The sequence below is a fragment of the Rhamphochromis longiceps genome, linkage group LG4 (genome assembly GCF_057381845.1).
Source record: "Rhamphochromis longiceps isolate RC_006_pf linkage group LG4, R_longiceps_female_GT1.1, whole genome shotgun sequence".
Classification (NCBI taxonomy): Eukaryota; Metazoa; Chordata; class Actinopteri; order Cichliformes; family Cichlidae; genus Rhamphochromis; species Rhamphochromis longiceps.
This window is the reverse complement of record NC_140560.1, coordinates 634,025-662,008: the sequence shown is the minus strand read 5'-3', so window position 1 is coordinate 662,008 and position 27,984 is coordinate 634,025. Positions and strand designations below refer to the sequence as shown.

At 41.5% G+C, this 27,984-nt stretch overlaps 1 protein-coding gene across 4 annotated transcripts in view; it reads left to right on the top strand.

Annotated features, from left to right (window-relative positions):
- LOC146670732 (proline-rich protein 12-like) overlaps positions 1-27,984 on the top strand; it is a 64,275-nt gene that overhangs the window by 34,809 nt on the left and 1,482 nt on the right. For 3 of the 4 annotated variants that reach the window (XM_085402779.1, XM_085402780.1, XM_085402781.1), the window contains 9 exons: positions 46-859; positions 3,961-4,562; positions 4,654-4,770; positions 5,032-5,165; positions 5,420-6,222; positions 6,331-6,450; positions 22,802-22,899; positions 23,114-23,245; positions 27,778-27,873. In XM_085402779.1, the coding sequence (XP_085258905.1) occupies positions 46-859; positions 3,961-4,562; positions 4,654-4,770; positions 5,032-5,165; positions 5,420-6,222; positions 6,331-6,450; positions 22,802-22,899; positions 23,114-23,245; positions 27,778-27,873 (2,916 nt within the window). Of the gene's footprint in view, positions 1-45; positions 860-3,960; positions 4,563-4,653; positions 4,771-5,031; positions 5,166-5,419; positions 6,223-6,301; positions 6,451-22,801; positions 22,900-23,113; positions 23,246-27,777; positions 27,874-27,984 lie in introns of those variants that run through there. The other variant, XR_014911356.1, reaches the window with a different exon arrangement.

The window sequence follows — 27,984 nt, the reverse complement described above, 5'->3', positions numbered from 1 at the left end:
ATTATGTCATAACACCATCAGTTATTAGCTTCTGCTTTTTTACAGATTGACGAGAAGGTCTTTGACTTCAAACCAAGCTTCATGGCCTCTTTTTTGGATTTTCTGAAGACAGGTAAAGTACAGCCAGCCCTTGAACCAAGACATGATGGAGGCAACCAAGAAACCTGTTCCTCTATGAGGGGAGGAATTAAATGCTTATCCTCACCATCTCCTCCCCTACCACCAACTTCTCCCCAGCAGCCTCCAGGACAGTTCAGTGATGGCAGCCCGGGTGAAGGGCCAGACCTAACCCTCAGTAGCTGCCAAAGTCCCTGCAAACCTCTGGATGATGAACTGAAAAGAAACCTGGAGACTCTCCCCTCTTTCTCCTCTGATGAGGAGGATTCAGTAAATAAGAACCAGGACTTGCAGAAGAGCATCTCATCTGCAATCTCTGCCCTCTATGACACTCCACACTCACTGGCTGCTGCAGTGGCTTCTGCAGTAGTCAAAGCACAACCCATGCTTTCTCCACCCACGCCACAGGAGCCGTCGCTCAGCCCACCTCTCAAGACCAATTCTCCCCTCATTCCTAGTATGGAGAGCATAAAAGATGGGGCACTTGCACACACTCAGCATAACACACAAAGTAAACAAAACACACGTGAGGAACAAAAAATGATTTCCACACTGTCGGACATGGAGGGGGTAGGCTCTCAGCATGAAAGAGAAGAAGAAAACAGCAAGAAGGAGGAAGGCGAGGAGATGGCAAGCAAAGAAGAAAACATCAGGCATTCACACAATATGTTGCAGGGACCAGCGGAAAAGCAGGAGAGGGAGGATACAGCAACTGACACGCAGATTATGGAGGGCCATGATGGTATTTATATTTGTCCTCTTATTTCCTCTTTAACAGCTTCAGTTTGTAGTTACGTTCTGTGGTGCTCATCTGTGAGATGGCCTCCATTTAACACATGTGTAACTTCAGCTTGGTTGTAGATGTTAGTGTCTCGCTGTTAAAACATTGTCTCCACTGTCAAATTTCTAAAAATGTGTCGTGTCCAAATTCATGGGCTGCATCCTCCTGAGGCCGCATTTGTAGACCAATTATGTCACAAGGCCGTCCAAATTCGTAGACTCTTCCAAATACAGCCGACTAATGTGTCCTCCTTTTCCCCGAATTTGAAGGATGGGTCGGGTGTGTCCTTCGTGGCCCACCATATCCCAGAATTCATAGCACTGCTCAGCCAATTCCAGTTTTCAACAATGGCGGCCGCTACTAAGTTTTAAAATTACTCTTATTATTCTTTCTGGGTCACAAAATAAACTTTAAAGATATTTTCAGGCGAGCATGTAGCCGTGTAAACTCCAAATATCTGCTCGGTTTATCAAGACATCACATATTTGCAAAAGTGCTCCGACGTTTTCGGAGACGTCTGCTACCCACCAGCTCGATAGCTGACCAGGAGGTCGAGGGTCACTACAGCTGCCGAGAATGGCAAACTCCCTGCACATCATTTTCAGATCACCGCGGTCTTTCACTACTGAGGTTAAACGTAAGTCACTTATATAACCTAAAATGTTATTTTTTGGCTTTTTCGTGTTTTATTTGTTCCTGAGTAAATCCGTTTGGCTGAGACTAAAGTTATAGTTTTCACACAGCTGAATAAAAGTCACACAGAAAACTGAAACAGAAGTGTGAGATGGTCGATAGTTTACTCCAGTGTCCTGTTATATTTTAGATAGCAAGGAGCAGACGGCTGAGCTTATTAAAGTCCACCGAGACAGCGGTGACGCTAATCTGAAGGCTTCCGGTCTACCCGACCTTCTGAGGACCCGGCCCACATAGACCGCGAAGGCCGGGTCCTCAGGAGGATGCAGCCCATGAATTTGGACACGACAAAATTCTCTAGATCCGGGGTCGGCAATCTTTCTGATAATGAGTGCCATTTAAAATTTCCTCAGAAGTCAGTGTGCCATATGATTGCATTAGCAATAAATGTAATAACGCTCTGTATTAACAGTTCCACACTATATAGAACAACTTTATAGAATTATATTTGTTGACAGATGTTGGCAGCTGTCAGCGAATAGTTATCAGCTATTTTGAAACAAAGAAAAAGACACTTTTTATCCATTACAGCAAATGAACTGTACAACAGAAAATGTAAATGCTATTTATGGTCTCCTCACAACAATGATAAGAATAATAAACTGGGCCAATATGGCATGTTTGTTAATACAGAGACATATGTTAATGTGATCTCTGGTCTCCCACTCAGAGACACAGGTCTCCCAGTGTTCAGCATTCAGAGGCTACCTGAGGACTCATATGAGAGAATCTGCTCACACAGACATGTAGAGCCAAATACTGTCAATAAGGCCTCTGCAATGTTCTGAAGACAGTTAAACTTGTCAGGTAGTGACGTCCAGCAGGTGAACATGCAGCTCCATGAACACGCACAGCTGTGGATTCCAGCTGCTTCGATGTTATATGTATGATTTCTATACATTTTACATCAGATAAAAACTTTGGTTGTAAGATTTAGATAATTATTTAATAAAAGCGAGACATTTTAAATGAGAATAAGAAAGAAAAGTATTTCTTTCTGCCCCCCTCTCCCCGTCAATGCCCTACCTGCCCCCCTGGCAACACTTTGCTAGACCCGCCCCTGCACAGTTACCAGCTGTCAGCTGCTTAGAAAAGGATCCTGGTGTTATTTGTCTCTCAGAAACAGTTCATAACTTCAACTCATTCATGTGACCTAAAAGGTAAACCTGTTTCTCCATCACCTGTTCAGCTCTGATGATTCAGTAAGGACATCTCCTGGTTTCATCCTCATGTTTCCCTCTCACCAGATATCTAAACCGATATCATGACCAGCAGCTTTACAGCTGTGGCTCCAGCAAACATCAGCTGATACTGGAAATTAATATTAAATAAATTCTAACAACAGCTGATCAAGCTGAAACGTGCTGCTGTTGTTTAGTGCGAGAACCGCTGGTATCCTCTTTCTGGCGCAAAGTGGGCGATAAACAAACAAGAGAGACGATCAGCTGATCATTGATCAGTTTCATGATTGAAGTAGCAACAGGAGAGGCAGGGGAGAGAATGAGAGAAGAAGAGGCAGCTGTGCAGCAAAGACACAGAATAACTCCAGCTTTGTGTCTTTTTCATTGTAGCTGAAGTCCGGGACAAACTGTGTTCCTTTTCACCTCAACACGAAACGCGTAATATTTTCTCTGAATACGAGACGATTCCGTCTTTTTACAGGACGGTTGGAAACTCTACTAACTAACCTTATGAATTAAATAAAGTTCACTATCAGTAACATCATAGCACCACCCAGCTGTATAGAAACTCCATCATGCTAGCTAGCACACAGTACGAGTTATTGTAACTGACTGTAAAAACTCAGCACAACAAAAATAAACTCCACCTAAACTTGGTTTATATCTGAACCTGATAGACTGCAGGTCATAACTTCTTACCTGAAGTTCAGTTCACCTGACATCTTGGCCACCTCGGGTCTGTCCTCCTGCCTCCCCTTTCTCTCATCCACCTGCTGGCCTCCACCACTTGCTAATGTTACTGAATCTGAGGAAGTGAATCTGATATGGCAGCCTCGCTTCTGTCAGTCTGCCCCAGGGCAGCTGTGGCTACAACTGTAGCTGCTTCTACCAGTGTGTGAATGTGAGAGTGAATGAATAGTGGCATTTGTACAGTGCTTTGAGGGCCCCGAAAAGCGCTATATAAATGCAATCCATCATCATTATTATTATTATTGAGCACCGCCACAGCCACCACCAAACAACTGAGTTATTTTTACACACCGACCAGCATCTGGCCAATCCACCACCTTTCATTGTTTATGCCGTTACAAAGAAAAAAAAAAGTCACCGGGCCACCGAGCAAATGCCCGGTATGCCCGAAGTCTTTTCAAGTAATATTATAAACTCACCCTGTGCCTTTTCTTTCAGATTCACCATCAGGACGTGTGCCTGCTCCTGCACCTCCATCACCATTCATCTCCTCCTCACCGCTCACATACTCATCACCATCGCCTCTCCCTCCCCCGTCAATCTCTGTACCTTCTCCACCACCAGTCCAACAGAATGAGGAAGAAGTCAGTCTAAGTGATCTTTCTTCTGATCAGCATATGCAGCAATCCTCCTACCAGCAGGCTTCAACTGCAGCCACCTCCCCACCCCCCTCCACCTCGCCACCAGTCATCCCATCGTCACCGCTGTTCAACCTTCCCTTCGGCCAATCGACCCCGCCCCCATCCACCACACCTCCCCCATCATCCTCTGATCAGGATCAGGAACCTGAAGCTGGGTTGCCTTACTTTTCCACTTTATCCTCCTCACCCTCTTCATTGTCCTCTCACCCACCATCACCTCCAACGCCAGAGGAGGCCCCACAATCCCAGCGTCTTACCTCCCTTCACCTGGCAAAGAAGCAGGCTGATGCTGCCATCGCTGGGGAGAGTGAAGAAGAAGACAGTGAGAGTGGAGGTGAGGGAATCTTCCGTGAGCGGGATGAGTTTGTGGTGCGAACTGAGGACATTGGTACTCTTAAGGTGAGTCATGCCACAGGCCTCAGGAAGTATGTGTTCTGAATAGATAACTTACCAGCCATAATATATGCTGACTGTCTGTCTGTATCACTAGATGGCCTTGCAGACAGGCCGAGAGCCTCCACCTATCTGGAGGGTGCAAAAAGCTTTGCTCCAGAAATTCAGCCCAGAGATCAAAGATGGTCAAAGGCAGTTCTGTGCAACAAGTAACGTGAGTTTTTCAAAAAGACGTAGTTTATGTTTAAGGACATAAACTGTTGGTGGACAGCTCTGGGTTCAAAACAGTTCAACACAGACCTGGTATTGTTCCCAGAGCCAGTCTCTTTGATGCTTGACGTTTTTCTCTTCTCAGCCTATTAAAACGTAACATTAAAGCAGTTTTCTGTAGAATGGATCATTATATTCTTTGCAACATTAGAATTTTTACAAATATATCTCTTTATGACATATTAATTGTTGTCTGTTCTCTCAGTATTTGGGTTACTTTGGTGATGCCAAAGTGCACTACCAGCGTTTATATGTGAAGTTCTTGGAGAATGTCAACAAAAAAGATTACGTCAGAGTGTGTTCACGAAAGCCATGGCACAGAGCTGGCCTGACTCTGAGGTAAGGCGAGAGAAAGACACTGAGTGGAAAGTGTAACCAGAACTGGCCTGCATCAAGGTTACCCTGGATTACCAGGCCCAAACTCCCCCCTCCCATAAAACTTGTTGATGAACTCTCAACACACATAGACTGTACCACACAAAAACAATTCAGTGACTAATTTCAACATTTTAATTAATCTATGTTTCATGTGCCTGTGCTTAAGACAAACACCAATTAAGTTAGTGTCTCTCCTCATGTCTACTGACTGACAGACGCCAGCCTCTACCTAAACAGCTGCTGACCATTCACAATCAGAGCCAACCTCGAATAGATAGTCGACACAAGGAGAGACGGAATGAAAGAGAGCTAATGGAGCAGAGAGAAAGAGAAAGAAGAGAGAGAGAAACAAGGAAAAAAGTAGAAAAGGAACATAAGGAAAGAGAAAGGAAGGAGGAGAGAGATCGCAAAGAACAAGAAGAAGAGAGGCACAAGAAAGAAAAAGATGGTGGAGAACAAAATGAGAGGGGTCACAGAGATGTGAAAATGGAAAGTGAGAGTGAAAGAAGGGAGAAGGAGAAAAAAGAAAGGGAACTTAAAGAGAGGCAGCAAAGGAAAAAGGAAAAACAGGATAGGGAGCAGAGGGAAAGGATGAACCAAGAGAGAGGATGGAAAGAAAAGGAAAGATCACTGAGAGAACAAAAAGAGAGGGAGAGGATAGAAAAAGAGAAACAGGAGAGAGAGAGAGAACAAAAACTTAGGGAGAGGGAATGGGGAGAGAGGCACAGAGACCAGAAGGACAGACAGCAGAGGGACATGGAGACAGATGGTGAGCCGAAAGAAAAGGAGAAAGCTCAGGAAAAAGAAAGAAAGGAGAACATGGAGCAAGTCAACAGAGATTATACAATGGCATCAAAAGAAGAGAAGAACCGAGGAGACATAAAGATGGCATTTCAGGGAAGAGCCAAGACTTCAAAGGACAAGGCTGAGCCTCCACCCAAGAAAAGGAAGAAATGGTTGAAGGCGGTGCTGTCCTCTTCATCTGAGTCCGACTACTCCTTACTCAGTGATGATGAAGGTCAGCTGTTCTTTGAGTGCATATGATGCACACATTTATTTTTAACCCATTGCCTTCAACCAACGATTACTGTGTCCAGGCCTCTGTGCAGCTGGTTTTGTGTTTTAGGGCCTGCGCGGGGTGGAGTGAACAGTCGAGCCATGAGGGACATGTTCAGGAGCTATGTGGAGATGTTGGTCAGCACAGCACTTGACCCTGATATGATTCAAGCCCTAGAGGACACAGATGGTGAGCACTCAGTTCAAACTACACTGTAGTCTTAAGTCAGAGAAAAGCATTCTCCAAGAAAATGGAGAATGCATGCATGTCTGTCTGTATGATTCCAAGAATTTTTGTAATATGCAAAGAAAAACAGAATGCAGTATTTGGAAATTTCACATTTTTATTCAGCATTTCAACACAAATCAAATGTTTAAACTGAGCCATTTTAGTATTTGGTGAAATATATTAGCTCATTTTGCATTTGATGGCAAAAACAGTCGTTGAACTAAGTAGATGGAGTTGCTATATTATTGACAGAAGAACGTTGACCCATTCTCTTCGGTGTTGTCCACCCATCCACCCATCCATTCTCTTCCACTTATCCTTGTCAGGGTCGCGGGGGTGGGGTTGGGGTTGGAGCCTATCCCAGCTGTCTTAGGGCAAGAGGCGGGGTACACCTTGGACAGGTTGCCAGTCTGTTGCAGCGCTAACACATAGAGACAGACAACCATTCACACTCACATTTGCACCTATGGGCAATTTAGAGTTACCAATTAACCAATCCCCAATCAAATTAATTCAAATAAATCTTAAAGAGTACCTATAAGTTGTATGTGCAGAACAGTCCAAGGAAAACAATTAAAAGGGCAACTAAATCCAAGAGCCTGGAGAAACTACAGAAGGTGGAAAAAAAAAGCATAAAACACAGGGCTGACAATATGTGACAAAGACTAAGAGAAAGACAGCAACTATAAATATACAGAAGGGTGACTGGAGCAGAGATGAATCACCTGGGGAGCAGAGCTGCAACAAGACAGTGCACTCAAGACTAACTGATAAAACAGGAAGTAAGAAAGAACGGTTATACTAACATGTGAAAACTTAACAAGGCATGAGGAACACAGGGCAGCATCACACTGTAAAATCTAATTAGTTCCCAGAAATAAAAAAAACTATGCAAACTCGTTGCCTTAAAAACACTAAGTAAAGCTTACTTATGACTGTTAGGACAACTCATTCATTGCAAGTATGCAGTACTAAGAATAACTTGATGTTTCTGACTGTGCAGTACTAATTGTTTACCCACTGACAAACATTTCAAGTTCAACTAAATTAAATAACAATTTGTGGTAACTTACTTAAAAAAAAAATCACATTACAGGGCTCTAGACTAACTTTTTGCCACAGTTGCACTGGTGCGCCTAACTTTTTTTCTTAGGTGCACCAGCACAAAAGTTAGGCGCACCCAAATGTTTCAACAGCATCGCTTAAAACCAGTTTCACATGTGCACTTTTAAGGGGGCAAAATTGCTGTCCATACAGACAATATTCATTTGTAAATGATTAACTAACAATCTAACAAGACTAGAAAGGAGAAACTCAGTGCATCATGGGAATCCCCGGCAGCCTATGTCTATTGCAGCATAACTAAGGGAGGATTCAGGGTCACCTGGTCCAGCCCTAACTATATGCTTTAGCAAAAAGGAAAGTTTGAAGCCTAATCTTGAAAGTAGAGATAGTGTCTGTCTCCTGAATCCAAACTGGAAGCTGGTTCCACAGAAGAGGGGCCTGAAAACTGAAGGCTCTGCCTCCCATTCTACTTTTAAATACTCTAGGAACAACAAGTAGGCCTGCAGAGCGAGAGCGAAGTGCTCTAATAGGGTGATATGGTACTACAAGGTCATTAAGATAAGATGGGGCCTGATTATTTAAGACCTTGTATGTGAGGAGCAGGATTTTGAATTCTGGATTTAACAGGAAGCCAAAACAGGAGAAATCTGCTCTCTCTTTCTAGTCCCTGTCAGGACTCTTGCTGCAGCATTTTGGATCAGCTGAAGGCTTTTCAGCGAGTTTTTAGGACTTCCTGATAATAATGAATTACAGTCGTCCAGCCTGGAAGTAATAAATGCATGAACTAGTTTTTCAGTGTCACTCTGAGACAGGATATTTCTAACTTTAGAGATGTTGCGCAAATGGAAGAAAGCAGTCTTACATATTTGTTTAATATGTGCGTTGAAGGACATGTCCTGGTCAAAAATGACTCCAAGGTTCCTCACAGTGTTACTGGAGGCCAAGGTAATGCCATCCAGAGTAAGAATCTGCTTAGATACCATCAGGGGCGGATCTAGAGAAATTTTCTTAGGGTGGCATGAGGGTGGCAAAGAAATCAAATGGGGTGGCAAAATCGAAGCCTTTTTTTTTCCAAACACATATGCAGGTGGTTACATATGGTTAGAATAATTCAAATGCAGTAAGTATACACGTTTTTCATATAAATATAGTCTAGAACTTAATTATTGTCTGTAGCCCACATAATTACACACTTTAGTTACATAAAACATGTGAGTTTTGATGTTATGTACTGTATAGCCTGTATAATAAATAAATATTTAGCACAACAATTATAAAATCCAGAAAGCTACACAACATGGGGCGGTTCATTTACAAACACAAGTCTAACTTATGTTTCACACTGTTAGAAAACAATCACATTGTTACAGCTTAAATTACACAAAATGTCAGAAATCTGCACTGTCATGAACAAAAATTTAAACCTAATTTTTCATGATTTGTTGGATTAACCCTCTGAGGTCTGAAATACAACCGGCCACTTTTGACTCCTTTTGAGTTTACGTTTGTATTTCACCCTCAGATTGTTTCATTTTATTTTTTCCCCCGTTACCTTGTTTGGTGTCTTTTCAGCTCAACTGAATTTAGTTGTTTTTTTCACTGACATACTGCATTAGTGTTACTGATCTGAAACCACACAAAGAACTTAAAATCCTACTAGTATTTTTTTACTGTAAAAAAAAAAAAACCAGTAAATTTTTATAACTTGAAATGCAAATATAAATTGTACATTTTGTAAACATAAACAACTATTTATCTAAAAATGCAGCCAATACACCTGCCGTTTCTTTCATTTTCTACAACCATTTAAACATATTACGAAAATTAAAATAAGAGAACAATCAGGTGTTGCAATAAGATGCCCTACAAATGATGTGTGCCAGTAAAAAAACAAGTTTGTCCACCAACAGACAGAAGAGCACAGGGACAAACCTGCAGGCCTGACAACAGCAGGTGTATCACTGGTTTTCTACTTCGTGACAGTGCTTACAAATGTGCCTCTGTGACATTCATTAGTGCCCTCACTGACACACAAAACAAAACGACTACACAACAGAACAACTACACAACACACTAAGTAAACACTCCACACTAAACGTCACAAATCTCCCACATCTAAACTCTCTCTCTCTCACTCGCTCGCTCTCTCTCACTGCCGTTACCGTCCTTTTCCCTCTTCCTAAACAACCAAATCCTACGTGTTGACTGTTTTTTTTTAATTGGTCGACATGGTGCATTTTTCCACCGATAGGAAAGAGGTGGCTTTTTTTCTTTCTTTACTGTTTTCGCGCTGTCCTTAGAAAACGCTTAAAACACACCCACACAAAAACGTGACGACAGTATTTAGAAAAAAGTGTGGCTTATATATATGATCATAACTCTGGATTTACTGGCCTGTAATTAAAATTTAAAAACTTTGAAGTCTGAATTTTCAATGTGGCTGAAACAGAGACTCAGCGTGGCTGCAGCTTGTTGCTGTATCAGCTTACATCAGTCATGTGATTTGGAGGTGCAGCGTGTCCGTGGACCACAGAGGGTTAATAACACTCACCTTCCTTCCATTTCCAGAGTGTAACATCCACCCACCTGTGTAAAAAGCGAAATTCCCATGGTGTTGTTCAGAATGTGCTCTGGCACAATCATAAGCATCGCTTGCTACTGAAAATAAGAAAACAGCCGGTCCTGCTATGGGCTGAACCATTTGTTAATGGTGGAGGGGGAGACACTATCCAATATATTCAGTTTTAGTATTTATATTCACTGTTGACAGTAACTACGCTCAAACTCTTAATGCTATCTTATTTTAATAAACAACACTGTCATATGCAAAACTGGGGTGGCACTTGGGGTGGCAAGGGATCATTTTAGGGTGGTACTTGCTACCCCATGCCACCCTTCTAGATCCGCCCCTGGATACCATATTTCTAAGATTTTCAGGGCCGAGTACAATAACCTCAGTTTGATCTGAGTTAAGAAGCAGAAAGTTAGCGGCCATCCAGGTCTTTATGTCTTTAAGACATTCCTGCACTTTAACTCATTGGTGTGTGTTATCTGGCTTCATGGACAGATAGAGCTGGGTGTCATCTGCATAGCAGTGAAAATGTATGCTATGTCTTCTAATGATGCTGCCTAAGGGAAGCATGTATAATGTAAACAGAATTGGTCCTAGCACTGAACCCTGTGGAACTCCATAATTAACCTCAGTGTGTGAAGAGGACTCTCCATTTACATGCACAAACTGGAGTCTATTAGATAGATATGATACAAACCACTGCAGCACAGTACCTGTAATACCTACAGCATGTTCTAATCGCTCTAATAGGATATTATGGTCGACAGTATCGAACGCTGCACTGAGGTCTAGCAGGACAAGCACAGAGATGAGTCCACTGTCAGAGGCCATAAGAAGATCATTTGTAACCTTCACTAAAGCTGTTTCTGTGCTGTGATGAGCTCTGAAACCTGACTGAAACTCTTCAAATAAACCTCTGCAGATGATCTGTTAGCTGTTTGACAACTACTCTTTCAAGGATGTTTGATATAAAGGAAGGTTGGAGATTGGCCTATAATTAGCTAAGATCCAAGATGGCGGCGCGTGAACAACGCGATGCTCAGTGTCTCTCCAGAATCTGCTATTTAGCGGTTTTTTATCTACTTTTAACCGGATTATTCGTCCAGAATTGCTGTGCGTTGCTGACCTACAGCAGACAAGAGCTTCTGGACATCTGGACTCACAACTCCAACAGTTTTATCGCCGATCTCCGACTCATCCCAGAGATCTCCAGAACACCGGAGGCTGCCCACTCTCCCCGGCTGGGCGGAAGTGCACGCAGACGGCGCCGAGATCGTAAACAAAGGCGAGGTAGGCGCGGAGGGCTACGGGCTAAGCTAAAGCTAACACCACACCGGCTGCCTTTACCCAGTATTTTTCTCGCCAATGTCCGTTCTCTGGCAAACAAAATGGATGAGATACGGCTCTCCATCACTAACAACAGACGGATTATGGACTCAAATGTCATGTTTTTCACCGAAACATGGCTGAACAAAAGCTGTCCGGACAATGCTATCGAGTTAGCAGGACGCCACACACACCGAGCCGACAGGCTAGCAGATGACTCCGGCAAGACCAGAGGTGGAGGTTTGTGCATTTATATTAACAATGCTTGGTGCATGAACTCCACTACTACTGAGAGTCACTGCTCACCTAATGCGGAGTTTTTAATGGTCAAATGCAGACCTTATTATCTCCCCAGAGAATTCACTTCGATCATACTCACTGCCGTGTATATACCCCCCGACGCTAATGCTAGGTTGGCCATGAAAGAACTTTCTGCAGCCATTAACAAACACCAGAATAAACACCCCGAGGCTGCTTTTATTGTTGCTGGCGACTTCAACCACACCAACTTAAAGACAGTCCTCCCCAGATTCCACCAACATGTCTCCTGCCACACCAGAGGAGACAAGACTTTAGACCATGTGTATTCCAACCTGGCTGGAGCCTACAAAGCCACACCCCTCCCCCACATTGGACAATCGGACCATCTCTCCCTGTTCCTCACACCTCGGTATTCACCACTCATCCAACGTGTGAAACCTGCTGTGAGGACAATTAAAGTGTGGCCAGAGGGGACAGACGCAGTGCTCCAGGACAGATTTAAAAACACAGACTGGAATATGTTCACCCACACAGACCTGGACCAGTACGCCTCATCTGTACTGGATTACATCTCCAAAACCACAGACAGTGTCACCACCCAGAAACGGATCACCATGTACCCCAACCAGAAGCCTTGGATGAACTGGGATGTTCGTCTCCTCCTGAAGGCCCGCAACACTGCCTTTAGGTCAGGAGATGCACACGCCTAGAGTACAGCCAGGGCTAATCTAAAGAAGGGCATCAAAAAAGCCAAACACCATTACAAAAAGAAGGTAGAAGAACACTTCTCCAACTCCAACCCCCGACGCATGTGGCAAGGACTCCAGACCATCACAGACTACAGGACCACCAAACCCTCCCCCGCATCCTCTGATGTCTCCTTCCTCAACGAGCTCAACAACTTTTATGCTCGTTTTGAGCGAGGGAACCCCACAATCACAACCAAAGCAGACGTGACGCCAGACCACCAACCTCTGACTCTCTCCCCCACCGATGTAGGAGCGGTGCTGAGCAGGATCAATGTCCACAAGGCTGCAGGCCCTGATGGCATCCCCGGGCGTGTTCTCAGAGCGTGTTCTGGGGAGCTTGCAGGAGTGCTCACAGACATATTCAATCTGTCCTTGGCCCACGCTGTGGTACCGGCCTGCTTCAAATCCACCTCCATCGTCCCGATACCCAAAAACTCCAACCCATCTTGCCTCAATGATTACCGCCCAGTAGCACTCACCCCCATCATCACTAAGTGCTTAGAGCGACTGGTCCTAGCACACTTCAAATCCTGTCTCCCCCCCACCCTGGACCCCCACCAATTCGCATACCGCCGGAACAGGAGCACAGAGGATGCAGTCTCCATCGCAATGCACTCTGTCCTCTCACACCTGGACAACAACAACACCTACGCCAGAATGCTGTTTATAGACTTCAGTTCAGCATTCAATACAATCCACCCCTCACAACTCATCAGGAAACTGACAGACCTGGGTATCAGTTCCCTCATCTGCAAATGGTTACTGGACTTCCTGACCAACCGCCCCCAACATGTCCGGCTGGATAACCGCTGCTCATCTACCATCACAATGAACACCGGTGTACCACAAGGCTGTGTGATGAGCCCTTTCCTCTACTCCCTCTTCACCCACGACTGCAGACCTGCTGATGGTTCCAACACCATCATTAAGTTTGCAGATGACACCACGGTGATTGGCCTCATCAGTGACAACGATGAGGCCGCCTACAGGGAGGAGGTGGATCGTCTGGCTGAGTGGTGTGACACAAACAACCTGCTGCTTAACACCGAGAAGACCAAGGAGCTCATCGTGGACTACAGGAGGAATGCTGACCCACATCCACCCATCCACATTAAGGGGACGGCTGTGGAGCGTGTGAGCAGCTTCAAGTTCCTGGGAGTCCACATCTCCGAGGATCTCACCTGGACGACCAACTGCTCCAAGCTGGTCAAGAAGGCTCACCAGCGCCTCTTCTTCTTGAGGACTCTGAGGAAGAACCACCTGTCCTCAGACACCCTGGTGAACTTCTATCGCTGCACCATCGAGAGCATCCTGACCAACTGTATAACAGTCTGGTACGGGAACTGCTCTGCCTCGGACCGGAAGGCGTTGCAGAGGGTCGTGAAAACTGCCCAGCGCATCGCCGGAGCACCACTTCCTGCCATAAAAGACATCTACAGGAAGCGGTGTCTGAAAAGGGCTGGGAAAATCATCAAAGACCCCAGTCACCCATCACATGGACTCTTCACCCTCCTGCCCTCTGGGAGGCGCTACAGGAGCCTCCGGACTAAGACCACCAGGTACCGGAACAGCTTCTTCCCCACAGCTGTCAGACTCCTGAACTCTGCCTCCTGACATCTGACCCACGTTAAACTCATGGACTGAACATACACACACCCACAATGGACAACTGTACCCTCAAACACACAATAATAACATGGACTGAACCACCACTCACAACCACTAGCACTTTATATAGCCTCTGTAGAAATTATCCACACCCTCACTTATCTTAACTGCACTACTGTATAGCTCTGTGTAAACAATCATTCTGTACATACGATAATCTTTAATCCTACAACTGTTTACAACTTGCATAGTTCCCATTTCTGTATAGCTGTATATCCCAGATTCTGTAAAGTTATTTATTTCATATTCTGTATAGTTTTTCATATTTATATCCTGTTCATATCCTGTACATAGCTTGTACTCACTACAGCCTGTACATACTTATAGTTATAGAATATTCACAACATACTTCATACCGTGTACATTATAACATACCATAATAGACCCATTTCTGTAATATACTCACATATCTATATTATTGCTAATATATATTGTAATATATCTATATCACTAAAGCACTTCTGGATGGATGCAAACTGCATTTCATTGCCCTGTACCTGTGCATGTGCAATGACAATAAAGTTGAATTCTATTCTATTCTATTCTATTCTATTCTATTCTATTCTATTCTATTCTAAGACTGCTGGGTCTAGAGATGCTTTTTGAGTAAAGGTTTAACTACAGCTAGCTTGAAGGCCTGTGGTACATAGCCGATCATTAGAGATAGGTTGATCATATTTAAGATCGAAGAATTAATTAATGGCAGGACTTCTTTGAGCAGTTTTGTAGGAATGGGGTCTAAAAGACATGTTGATGGTTTGGAGGAAGTAATTATTGAAGTTAACTCAGTTCAGTTCAGTTCAGTTCAGTTCATTTTTATTTCAAACATTTCAAACATGTGCCTTCACAATCATTACAAAATATCATTCCATTATTTGTTTGAAAAGGAGTAGGCTGAAGTATTTACTTATTTGTCCCTACCCCCTCAAGTTTTACCTCTCATTCATTTAATTTTTTTTTGTCTTAAATTAAACAAACAACATATGAAACATATGAAGTAAAACAAAACATAACATACATAAATCAAAAACAAGAAATTAGCAAGCCCCACCACAGTATAGTTTCTTTCATATGAAAAATACAGAATGTGTATATCTGCAGATACACTAGTTATGGAAAAACAACAAACCAAAACAAAACAAAAAAACAAAAAAGAACCGCAACACCATTACCAGCAACATTACCGTCCTGGGTTAACCCCGTTTTCTTCATTCTTATACTTATTTAAAATTAGGTTTTTATATTTTACTTTAAACTGTTTTATGTTTTGACTGTCTTTTATTTCTTCTGTTAGACTGTTCCATAATTTAACTCCTGCAATTGAGATTGACATAGTTCTTAAAGTTGTTCTAGCACTTTGTATTTTTTAAATTCCATTTCCCTCTTAAGTTATACCCACCTTCTCTTTCTATGAACAATTTACAGATTTCTTTGGGAAGCAATTTATTTCTGACTTTATACATTATTTACGCTGTTTTAAGCTTCACCAAGTCTTGGAATTTAATAGCTTGCATTTTGACAAAGAGTGCATTTGTATGGTCCCTGTACCCTACATTATTTATTAATCTAATGGCCCTTTTCTGTATTATAGTTATTGTTTGTGTGTTACTTTTGTATGTGTTTCCCCAGACCTCTACACAGTAGCTCATATATGGCAGTAGTAAAGCACAGTATAAAATGTGCAGTGCTTTCTGATCCAACATATGCTTTGCTTTCCCCAGGACGGCAATGCCCCGTGCCAATTTCCCCCGAACATAAGTAATGTGTGGCTTCCAACAGAGCTTGTGGTCAATGATCACCCCAAGAAATTTTATTTCATTTACTCTTTCTAAATATACATTGTCAACACATATTTCTACTTGGATGTTTTTCTTTTGGTTTCCAAACAACATAAATTTGGTTTTATCTAGATTCAATGATAATTTATTTATATCAAACCACTTCTTTAATATCGTTAATTCCTGTGTGATCATCCCCAAAACCTGTGGCAACTCCACACCTGAACACAGTATATTTGTGTCATCTGCAAATATTACAAACTTTAAAATCTCCGATACTCTGCAGATATCATTTAAGTACATAATAAACATTTTTGGACCCAGTACTGAACCTTGAGGTACTCCACAAGCTATATCCATCAAATTAGATTTATATTCATTTATTTTCGTTGTTCTCATGACAATGACAATAAAGTTTCTGATTCTGATTCTGATTCTGATTGTACATATTGTTGCCTATTCCCTACATAGCTTTTTAACCATTCCAAAACTCAGAAAGATCAATTGGAGAAAAAGAGTCTAACTTAACATCAATGGTACTAAGAGTAGCTGTAGAAAATATTACATCTGTGGGATGATTACTGGTAATTTTTTTCTCTAATGATTAAAATGTTATTTGTGAAGAAGTTCATGAAGTCATTACTAGTTAACGTTAAAGGGATGGTTGGCTCAACAGAGCTCTGACTGTTTGTCAGCCTGGCTACAGAGCTGAAGAGAAACCTGGGGTTGTTCTTATTTTCTTCAATCAGTGATGAATAGTAAGATGTTCTGGCTTTGTGGAGGGCTTTCTTATAACGCAACAAACTATTTCTCCAGGCTAAATTGATGATCCTCTCCAGCTTACGAGTCATCTGCTTTCACAGGAGCTACAGTGTCCAGAGTCGTACGTAGTGAGGAGGTGAAATTATTAACAAGATAATCGACCTCTGTTGGAGTAGCGTTCAGATAGCTGCTCTGCTCTGTGTTGGTACAGGGCATTGAAGATGATAACAGTGGGTGGATTATATTCTTAAACTTAGTTACAGCGCTTTCAGAAAGACATCTACTGTGATAAAGTCTACTCTCCACCGCTGTGTAATCAATTATTGTAAATGTAAATGTTATCAGGAAATGATCAGACAGGAGAGGGTTTTCAGGAAACACTGTTAAATGTTCAGTTTCTATGCCATATGTTAAAACAAGATCTAGAGTGTGATTAAAGTGGTGGGTGGGTTCTTTTACATTTTGAGAGAAGCCAATTGAGTCTAATAACAGATTAAATGCCATGTTGAGGCTGTCATTTTTAGCATCTACATGGATGTTAAAATCACCCACAATAATTATTTTATCTGAGCTCAGAACTAAATCAGATAAAAAGTCTGAGAAATCAGACAGAAACTCTGTGTAAGGCCCAGGTGGACGATAGATGATAACAAGTAAGACTGGTTTCTGAGTTTTACAGCTGGGGTGGACGAGGCTAAGCATCAGGCTTTCAAATGAATTAAAAGTCTGTCTGGGTCTTTGGTTAATTAATAGGCTGGTGTGAAAAATTGCTACCACACCTCCCCCCCGGCCTGTGCTTCGAGGTTTCTGGTAGTTAGAATGACTCGGGGGTGTTGATTCATTTAAACTAACATAATCATCCTGCTGCAACCAGGTTTCTGTAAGGCAGAGTAAATCGATTTGTTGATCAATTATTAAGTCATGTTGTGGAGGTAAGCATATACGACACAGAGCTCTTAATTCTCACTCCTTCTTTATTCCTCTCCAACATCAACTGAACACATCGCGCCACAAAACACAGCAACACACACTTCCTCAACACTGGGTGTGAGTGGAGCCCTCTAGTGGTCCACCACACATGCCCTAACAACCAGCAGAACTAGTCCCTTTAAGCAAACGGCCTGAACGGCTGAACCGGGGGGGTGGGGAACTGGCTGAGGGAAACCCAGCCCGGGAGCAAGGCTGGCACTGGCGGTCAGAAAAAGCTGCAGACAACTCGGGCTCCATTGGTTGTGGGGCGCTCCTAGGGGAAAAGGCAGAATCCATCAGCCCGGTGGCAGGTGGGCGGCCGTGGAGAGGGGCCTGGGCCGGGACCACCTGATCATCTTGCAGAACATGTGCTGGCTTAAGTCTGTCAACAGAGACAACCTCCTGCCAAAGTCCAAAATGTCTCAGTTAAGAATTCCCCGAGGTCTTCGTTAACCGCGCTACGCAATCCCAGCAAAACCCAAGGAAGACGGTCGACCCAGTCGTCACCTGTTAAGGAAGCCGGAGTGTGGCCTTGAGTGACCGGTGAAACCGCTCGCACATCCCATTAGCTTGCGGGTGGAATGCTGTGTTTCGGTGGACCTTGACCCCCAGGCCGTCAGCCATGGCAGATCAGGAAGTGATACTCTACTGCAGAGCGAGACAATGCTAAACTTAATCATCATCTTGACCTCCTCTGACGACCTGTTTGCTGCTGCCTGCCACAGAAAGGCAGTGTTAGAGGGGACTCTTGAGCAGTGCATTTATCGCAGCATATATTGTGTTTTCTGGATACACTGCTGCTTTTTCAGCGCTCAGAGATTGATGGCTCTGTATCAGAGCTGGCTATGAATTTCTGACGGATCAGGCCTTAACTTAACAAAAAAGTTATCAATCGTTCTTTTCATCTTTTCTCATTACCCACAGCTACATCCATTCTGTCAGGCCTAGGCTACTCACTAGGGCTTGGTATCATCACTGATTTCTATAATCCATCTGATTCCGATTCACAAGGTCCCGGTTTGATTCAATTTTGCTTCTGATCATTTATCAGTACTTATACATGTGAGACTTTATCAGAGGTGTGAGCATCACAGCAGAGGCCTTTGTGTCAAAGTAACTGAGGATAAACAGAAAAACATGAAGCAGATTTTACTGGCTTGCCTTTTTGTAGCAGATAACCCTAAAAATATTCTGCAATTTTGCACAATTTTAAAAAGTATACATTTCTTCAGTATATTCTTGTCTGAGGTCATTTAAGCTAAAAAAAAAAGAAAAAAGAAAGACAGCAGCAGACTGTGCTGTAAACGACGGTAGACTGGTAGGGTAATAAGCGAATGAATAATGCAAAAATTGAGATTTGAGACGGGAAACTGTTCTTGAAGTACAGAGAGAGAGAGAGCTGTGCATGAAGTGTGATTTTTATTGTGGTGGAAGCAAAACAGCAAAAGTCGGAGGGAATTCCTGACGACATTTATCAAATGTGAATTGTAGTTTGGATCTTGTTTTGCTGCTGGTTCAGTGAATTTTGGTTGGAGAGAGATAAAACCTGCAGCTCAGAATCCAGCACAAAAAAAGGCGTAAACACAAACCACGGACCCGCCGACGCATCAGAATCAGTGAGCTGTCGGCTTTCAGCCCCGACGGCGTGTCCGTGTACGGGCCGTCGGGTGAGAAAGCCGACAGCTCACTGACTCTGATGCGTCAGGTCCGCTCTGTGTTTACGTCTTTGTGTGGAATCCGTTTACCTGCTCTCATTTACTGTTTGGTGGTTGTTGAAATAGTTTTTGAGCTTTACTGCTTTATTTAAGCTACCCACCTCTCTCTATCCACCTGCACTTTCAACAGGACCACAGCCAATCAGAGAGGTCCCGCTCCTGACTATCTCTGATTGGTTTAGATCACGATAGAGGCATAATGTGTGTCTGTTGTTGACCACATGGAGACTTTTCTTTTTTTACTCAAACAGTTGGTCGCACCGGTGTGACCTAGGGTTTTTTTTTAGTCGCACCATTGAAAAATTTGGTCGCATTTGCGAACAAATTGGTCGCACTCTAGAGCCCTGCATTATGTTTTATCATATTTGACATCTCTAGTACAACACTTATATTAATATAACGCTGAATGCAAGTATGATTCAAAAGAATAATTAACATTTAACATCACTTCTTGTGATGGTGTTAAAATCAGCCCAACTTTTATTTTCAAATGTAAAAAGGTATATGAGCCAGCATGCTGGACACTGTTCTGCTGAACAACAAACAGTTATATTACCATCATTGTTATAATCTTACAATGAAACAAAGTCTCAGATTTAATTATTCTGAAACTAAGTTTAGGCCTACCACAACTTTGTTTTGAAAGTTACCTTACTGATATAATCAATATAAAATGTATTTATTGTCTGTAGTTTAAACAACACATTTGTTTTTCATTCCAACACAGGAGCTGGTATATTCTAATATTTTAAGGATGGCTTGTTTCCAGTCCAGGCATCACTGCCTGAATGACTATCATGGATCGAGGTGATCCAAATGTAGGTGCAGAAGAAAGTCTTTAACTTCCCTTCAGTACAGTGGCAGTGGATGTGGGTTGGAGATGCAATGAGCTTGAACCTGCAGGCGACCATCTTCACTGACAATCTGTGACGGAGGACTCATCTCTCCTGGTGTCCTGCAAGCAAACAAACATATTTTTTAGAACACCAACATATTTGCTTTCTTAAAACATTTTTTCTTCATTTACTATAGAATAGACCCCAATTTAGACAACCTCAGGCTCCGTCCCCACCGGAGAGCTGGCATTCAGTGTCCCACCTGTCAGTCTGGATAGCCGTGACCACCACCCCACACACATTAATGTTATGAAAGCATATTTTTAAAAAGGGCTCTGCAAACATGGCCAATAACTTTCATTCTGATGATCTGGAAAATAATTTGGGCACAAAACAAATTGCACTGTTCAAAAACTTGCAGACTTCACTATATACAGTGCAGACAGTGTGGTCCCTCTAAACTAAGTCTATGGGATATGATCTTTGAATAAATGCAGACCAAACTCTCAGTGTTTGTATTTACTTACACAGCATGTCTTGTAGAATTTACTGGGGTCGTCAGCAACAGCATAGTGCAGTCATATCTCAAGTCTAATAAGAGAAGACAGGAAAAGATCATGTTCTGTCTGGGGCATTCAGGGGGATTTTCAAGATGAATGAAAATGTCCGGCTTTTCCTACAGAGGACCCATATGTGTGACTCCATCCCTGAGCTGCTGCTTTGTGAGTTGTTGTTCTGTGCTCACAGACGGGAGAGACAGCATGCAGCAGTGCCTAGTGGTGTTTAAAAGATGCCAAAGCACAACTGCAGCTTTGCAGACAAACTGCAAAAAACTTTCCCTCGTACCGTCCCGGTACTGGTAATCTTTCTTATACAGATGAGGCCTTATTTCTGTACCATTATTTAATTCCAGAGGTTTTTATGTTATTTTTTTGCCCCTGTTGACTTGTAAAAGCCTATATCACATTTTTTAATTTCACCATTAAAAAAATATGGTCACCCTATCTTATCAAGTAGCTGCTCACGTTTCTGTTTCAAACAGTCAACAGAAAATTTCACAGAGAGCTTTTCATATAACATTTTTAAAGCTGTGGGGTTAATTTTTAAGTAACATGAGCCCAGAGGCAGCAGCAATGCTAGGCTAACACCAGTTAGCTAGCAAGTTCATAAACCTGGTGCTAAACTGAGAGAAGCCACAAAAACAGTTTGAATAAGAGTAAACATTTACTCACCAAGTCAGAGTATCACGTAAAGAATCACAGCAATGACAACAATGATCTCTTGAGCTGAAGCTTCTCCAGGTTTGCTCAACATATTCCAGAAAAAAAGCAGGCATCATGAACATGTGGACTGAGCTGTGTGAGGGACGACATGGCATTTTCAAACCATATCGTTTTATTCTTCCTCACTGAGAAGCAACATTTCCTGCTTACTTAGTTTTCCTAATTTAAGACAACTCAAATAAACTTAGTTTATCAGCTTTTTGAATAAAAAGTACTGGTAACTTACTTAACCTCCTAAGACCCGAACTCTTCCACAGCATGCTTTCTTTGCTATTTGGGCTGATTGGCACCTGATGAATGTAAAAACAAAGAATTACCAGATTTTTTTTTTTACCTAATTTTTGTTCCTGAGAAAAATGAGATTGACATATGAGGATATTTGTTTAAAATTTCGATAGAACAGTGGCAGTATAATGTCCTCGTAAGTGGATCAGGCCCTTGTAGAGCAAAATGTAGTATTTTGGTCTAGACAACCGAAAATGTGATGTCCACATATGTGGACGCCAGGTCCTAGGAGTTTAAACTGAGTTCTAATAACAAATTGATAAAAATTGAGCTCAGTCTACTTGATATTTTTAATTAAACACAATATTATATTTTACAGTGCATAACTGAAATGAGGGATAGAGTAAAACAAACAATAACCCGTCATTGTCCTGGGTATTTTGAGTTTTTTGTGGGGTTTGGCTCCTTTTTTCAGAACTCTTGTGTTAAGCCTTTTTATTTGGTAATGTTAGTAGGTTGTTATTTTCCATTGTGATGTATTATTCTCTTTTTGTATTCTAAATTATCTTGTTTTGTGATTCCTTTCTGTCTCCCCATTATGTCCCATTTATGTCCCCGTGTCTGTGTGGTCTCCTTTGTCCTTTCTCCATTTTCATCTGGTTTCCATGTTTAATTATGTCAAGTCAGTATATCTTAGTCCTAGTCCTAGTGTTAGTTACTTCCTGTTTTATTTTGATAGGCCTTCATCTCGTATGCATTATGTTCAGTTTTGTTTCCCTTAAATAGATGGAATGACTCTATTTAACCACGACCTCAGACTGTCCGAGGTCTTGGTGGTTATGATAGGGATGAACTGCTGACCCATGCAAATGATTTCAAGTATTTTAAGACCTTTTAATAATTAAAGATAAAATGGTGCAAATAAGTTGCTAAGACAAAGACAGCATGCTCCATCTTTATTGTTATTTTTAGTGTATCCAGTATGGAAAACTACTAATTAAATTACTTGGCATCATTTCAAGAGTCTTTTGAAAATTGCACTGACATGAATTAAAATGTAAGGTTTAAAAGTAAATGAGTATTCTACTACTTTAACACATCAGATGAATTATACCTCCCGCCCATGAGGAAAATTGATAGCATGCTCAGTGAACAGAAGAAGAAGTTGTTGAGGAGAGTCAACATGAGTGCTCAGCACCAGGTAAAGCTTCATATTCTTCTGTTTTGGTTTTATTTGGCACTTCTCAAATCACTTTGTTTTAGAGATTTGTTGAAGATGATTCCCCATAGTCTAAGTGTTAAACCAGATACATTTTTGTTAACTGAAAACATTTCTTTGCAGAAATCTGATTCTTTGTGGCCTTAAGCTAAACGTGACCTTTGTCTCATGATGCCAATTTACTTTCATCATCCAGGAGGCTTTACATATATTCCCCAAAATGACAGCAGATCCTGTGGAATCTGGAGTTGTCAAAGTTCACCTTGGTGGGGAGGGCTACAACCGCAAGACTCTCAACCGAATCAAGAGGAGCATTCCTAAGCAGCAGGTGAGAAAAAGCTATGACGCTGCACATTTATGTAGTCAATACCCTGTGCCTGGTGTTACAAGCTGAAAGGCAATCTGTTGTTATCCAACAGCTGTCTAATCGCTCTGAAGGTTTTTCAAAGTTTTTCTTTTGACCTTGGCTGCTTTTTCACTAATTTTTAGTCCATTTTTAGAGGAAATATTTTTTTGGTTGTGGAACACTGACCTATGGATCATTCAAGTATAAAAAGGGATTTAAGCCAGTGGTTTGGGGGATCTTGTCAAAATTGACGAAATAATGAAACCATAAACCTACAGTCAGATTTTCATCCACCATACATTACCATCTGGAATGCAACTTATTGGCAACAGCTTTATTTTTCAGCATGACAGTGACTTCAACATTACTGAGGCAGTGTGTAATGGTCTTGAAAGAGACCTGAACAAAACGCAACCAACATCCAAAGAAGAACTTTGAAGGTCCTTCAAGAAGCCTGGAGAATCATTCCTGAAGACGACTTAAAAGAAATACAGGGTAGCTTGCCTGAGAGAGTTGTGTTGTGAGGCTGTGTTGAAGAATAAAGGTGGTCATAACCAAATATTTACAGACTGTCAAGCTCTTTAGAATTGTACAAACTCTGGTTTTACCTTATATAATGCATTTCCCATTTTCCTAACGATAAAGAAATAATGGACTCAAAACTTTTGCACACTACATGAGTACATCATCACACCAGTTAGTCTGAATCTTTTTAATAATTATTATGTGCAGGGCATATGTCAGAGGCAAGATTTAGAAAAATCCACACAGTTCAGTACAGTCAGTACAATTACAATCAGTAAAAGAAAAGCATATAACCTTTTGTAGACACTAAGGATATTTCTATTGACTTTTTCACAAACATTTTTTGTTAGTTTAAATCTATTTTAAAAATTATAGGTTTTATTTTTATTTTAACTAAATAAATAGTTTAACACGTTTAGGTTTAGTTTTTGTTAACTATAAAACCCTTCACCATCACCAGAGGGACCTTTTTTTAATTTTAATGAAAGAAACTGTTACATTTTTTGTAAAAAGGAAACATGAATCTTGTGTCCTGTCTTCCTCCCCTCACCCTCAGCTGGTAGCGGTAGCTCTCCCTCCCTGAGCCTGGTTTTGCCGGAGGTTTCTTTCTGCTAAAAGGGATTTTTCTTCCCACTGTCACCAAAGTGCTTGTCTACAGGAGTTCATACAATTGTTGGGGTTTTGTCTGTGGTATTATGGGCTGTTTACCTTACATTATAAAGCACCTTGAGTTTCACCTTCAGTTTTATTTCTTTGGTGCAATATAAATAAAACTGAATTGAATTGAATTAAACACAACATCACCTCAAGGGTTAAGAAACATCACAGTTTTGTTAAATACTTAGGTTACCTACTATGTGTACAACTTTCTTTAATTCAGTTCAGTTCAATTCAATTTTATTTATACAGCTCCAAATCAAAACAATAGTCGCCTCAAGGCGCTTTATATTGTACAGTAGACCCCAGAGGTGTGGACTCGAGTCACATGACTTGGACTCGAGTCAGACTCGAGTCATTAATTTTATGACTTTAGACTTGACTTGAAAAAATGTTCTAAGACTTGTGACTTGACTTGGACTTTTACACCAATGACTTGGGACTTGAATTGGACTTGAACCGGTTTACTTGAAAAGACTTGATATTTTACCCCAAATATAAAATTTAACATGCATATTATATAGAGATTGAAAATGTGACGTCATTCACGGGTAGAACCGCAAAGGATTCTGGGAACTTGTGGCAAGCGGTACTAGCGCACGCAGGCTTTCAATTAAAATCAGTTATACAGCGATAAAAAGAAACACAAAAATGTCAAGAAGCTGTTGTATTATTAACTGCAATAGCCGGTCGCATGACAGCCACGGGAAGCCGACGGGTAAAGAGATCGGTTGTTATCGGATTACGTCGTTGAAGAGAAATTGTTCGAGCCATGTTTCCAAAGTAACAAAGACGCGACGGATGGTCTGGATTGCAGCCATTCAAAGATCAAATATAACGTCCCAGAACACTCCAGCTCACAGGTTAGTCTGCTCCAAGCATTTACACGAAGGTCAGTGTCTTTTAGTACTTAATACGTCATTTTCATAACATAATTGGTGATATAGGTTACAAGCAAGTCTGGCGCTGAACAGAAATTGTCGCGCTATGCTCCTTTGTTTATTGTGCATAAATAGTGAATTGTCCTGACACAATATTGCGTTTCGCTTCTGTTATTATGGTACATTGACAAAAACATATACTTTTATTCACAGGATAAAACAGGTTTTTTGTATCACTAATTGCCCAGTACGATTACAGCATACAGTATTATTGTCACTGCTACATTTCTGTGATGGGTACCAGAAATTATTTCCACTACTAATTAATTACCGTTGAGCTCAAAGGTCCTATTAATAAACGGTTAACGAATGTGTATTTATGAAGACGATTTGTGAGACTGGTAAACTTATGATACGTACGATGGTCTTTACTTTCTACACGGTGCATTTCAAGGTCCTGCACCCATCCGTCGGTAAACTGTACCTGGGCTTGTTGCAGTGACCGGAAGTTACTAAACTTCATGAGTGTGTGCACTCACTCCAAGAACCGTATGATTATAAATATGCATATAAATATGCTAAGATGAGATAGCTGACTTCATCTAACTAGCAAATGTTGTCCAGGCTACGTTGGTGATGCAGTTTTTTTTTTTATATGTATGATATTTTTGTCATGCGATTTTAAAGCCGGTCCTACAACCGCATCCAAGAATAACATGCAGCTTATCTCAGAACCGTCGGTGACAATTATTCTTGGAGCTAGGTTTAATTGAGCTGCATTTTAAAGAGGTGCAATTTCACAATTTGTGTATATTTTCTAAGTTCACTATTTTGTCATGTGTTGAGAAAAACACAGATTAAAAAATTACATGGTCTAATATTTACATTTAGCATATAACTGCAACATTATTTTTTCGTTGTTTTTTTTTTAAAGACTCGAAAGGACTTGAAATTCAAAGTTTCAGACTTGTGACTTGACTCGGACTTTTACACCAGTGACTTGAGACTTGACTCTGACTTGCCTGACATTACTTGAGACTTGACTTGAGACTTGAGGATAAAGACTTGAGACTTACTTGAGACTTGCAAAACAATGACTTGGTCCCACCTCTGGTAGACCCTACAAGCATACATACAGAGAAAAACCCAACAATCATATGACCCCCTATAAGCAAGCACTTTGGCGACAGTGGGAAGGAAAAACTCCCTTTTAACAGGAAGAAACCTCCAGCAGAACCAGGCTCAGGGAGGGGCGGGGCCATCTGCTGTGATTGGTTGGGGTGAGAGAAGGAAGACAGGATAAAGACATGCTGTGGAAGAGAGACAGAGATTAATAACAGATATGATTCAATGCAGAGAGGTCTGTTAACACATAGTGAGTGAGAAAGGTGACTGGAAAGGAAAAACTCAATGCATCATGGGAATCCCCGGCAGCCTACGTCTATTGCAGCATAACTAAGGGAGGATTCAGGGTCACCTGGTCCAGCCCTAACTATATGCTTTAGCAAAAAGGAAAGTTTGAAGCCTAATCTTGAAAGTAGAGATAGTGTCTGTCTCCTGAATCCAAACTGGAAGCTGGTTCCACAGAAGAGGGGCCTGAAAACTGAAGGCTCTGCCTCCCATTCTACTTTTAAATACTCTAGGAACAACAAGTAGGCCTGCAGAGCGAGAGCGAAGTGCTCTAATAGGGTGATATGGTACTACAAGCTCATTAAGATAAGATGGGGCCTGATTATTTAAGACCTTGTATGTGAGGAGCAGGATTTTGAATTCTGGATTTAACAGGAAGCCAATGAAGGGAAGCCAAAACAGGAGAAATCTGCTCTCTTTCTAGTCCCTGTCAGGACTCTTGCTGCAGCATTTTGGATTAACTGAAGGCTTTTCAGGGAGTTTTTAGGGAGTCAGGTACTTCTGATTAGAGACCTTAGTTTTCACAGGAGCTACAGTATCCAGAGTCGTACGTAGTGAGGAGGTGAAATTATTAACAAGATGATCGACCTCTGTTGGGGTAGTGTTCAGGTAGCTGCTCTGCTCTGTGTTGGTACAGGGCATTGAAGATGATAACAGTGGGTGGATTATATTCTTAAACTTAGTTACAGCGCTTTCAGAAAGACATCTACTGTGATAAAGTCTACTCTCCACCGCTGTGTAATCAATTATTGTAAATGTAAATGTTATCAGGAAATGATCAGACAGGAGAGGGTTTTCAGGAAACACTGTTAAATGTTCAGTTTCTATGCCATATGTTAAAACAAGATCTAGAGTGTGATTAAAGTGGTGGGTGGGTTCTTTTACATTTTGAGAGAAGCCAATTGAGTCTAATAATAATATCTAATAATAATCTTGTGTTGCTTTGATCATTAGTTGTACTTTTTCAAATAATACTGTAATTACTAAGATGAAAGACTTTAGTAGAAAGAAACTCAATTCTTTTTCTATCACCATTTTCAGGATATGAAACTTTCGATTGACATTTGCCGGATATACAGTCTGTATCATTCTCTTCACCACTACAAATATCACACCTTCCTGCATTGCAAGAAGGAGGTAAGGATTTTGCTGCACTTTTGCTATAATACCCAGTGTGTATTATATTAGGGATACAATAAATGATATAACATAAACCACCTATATGGCTGGTTTAACAAAGTTACTGAA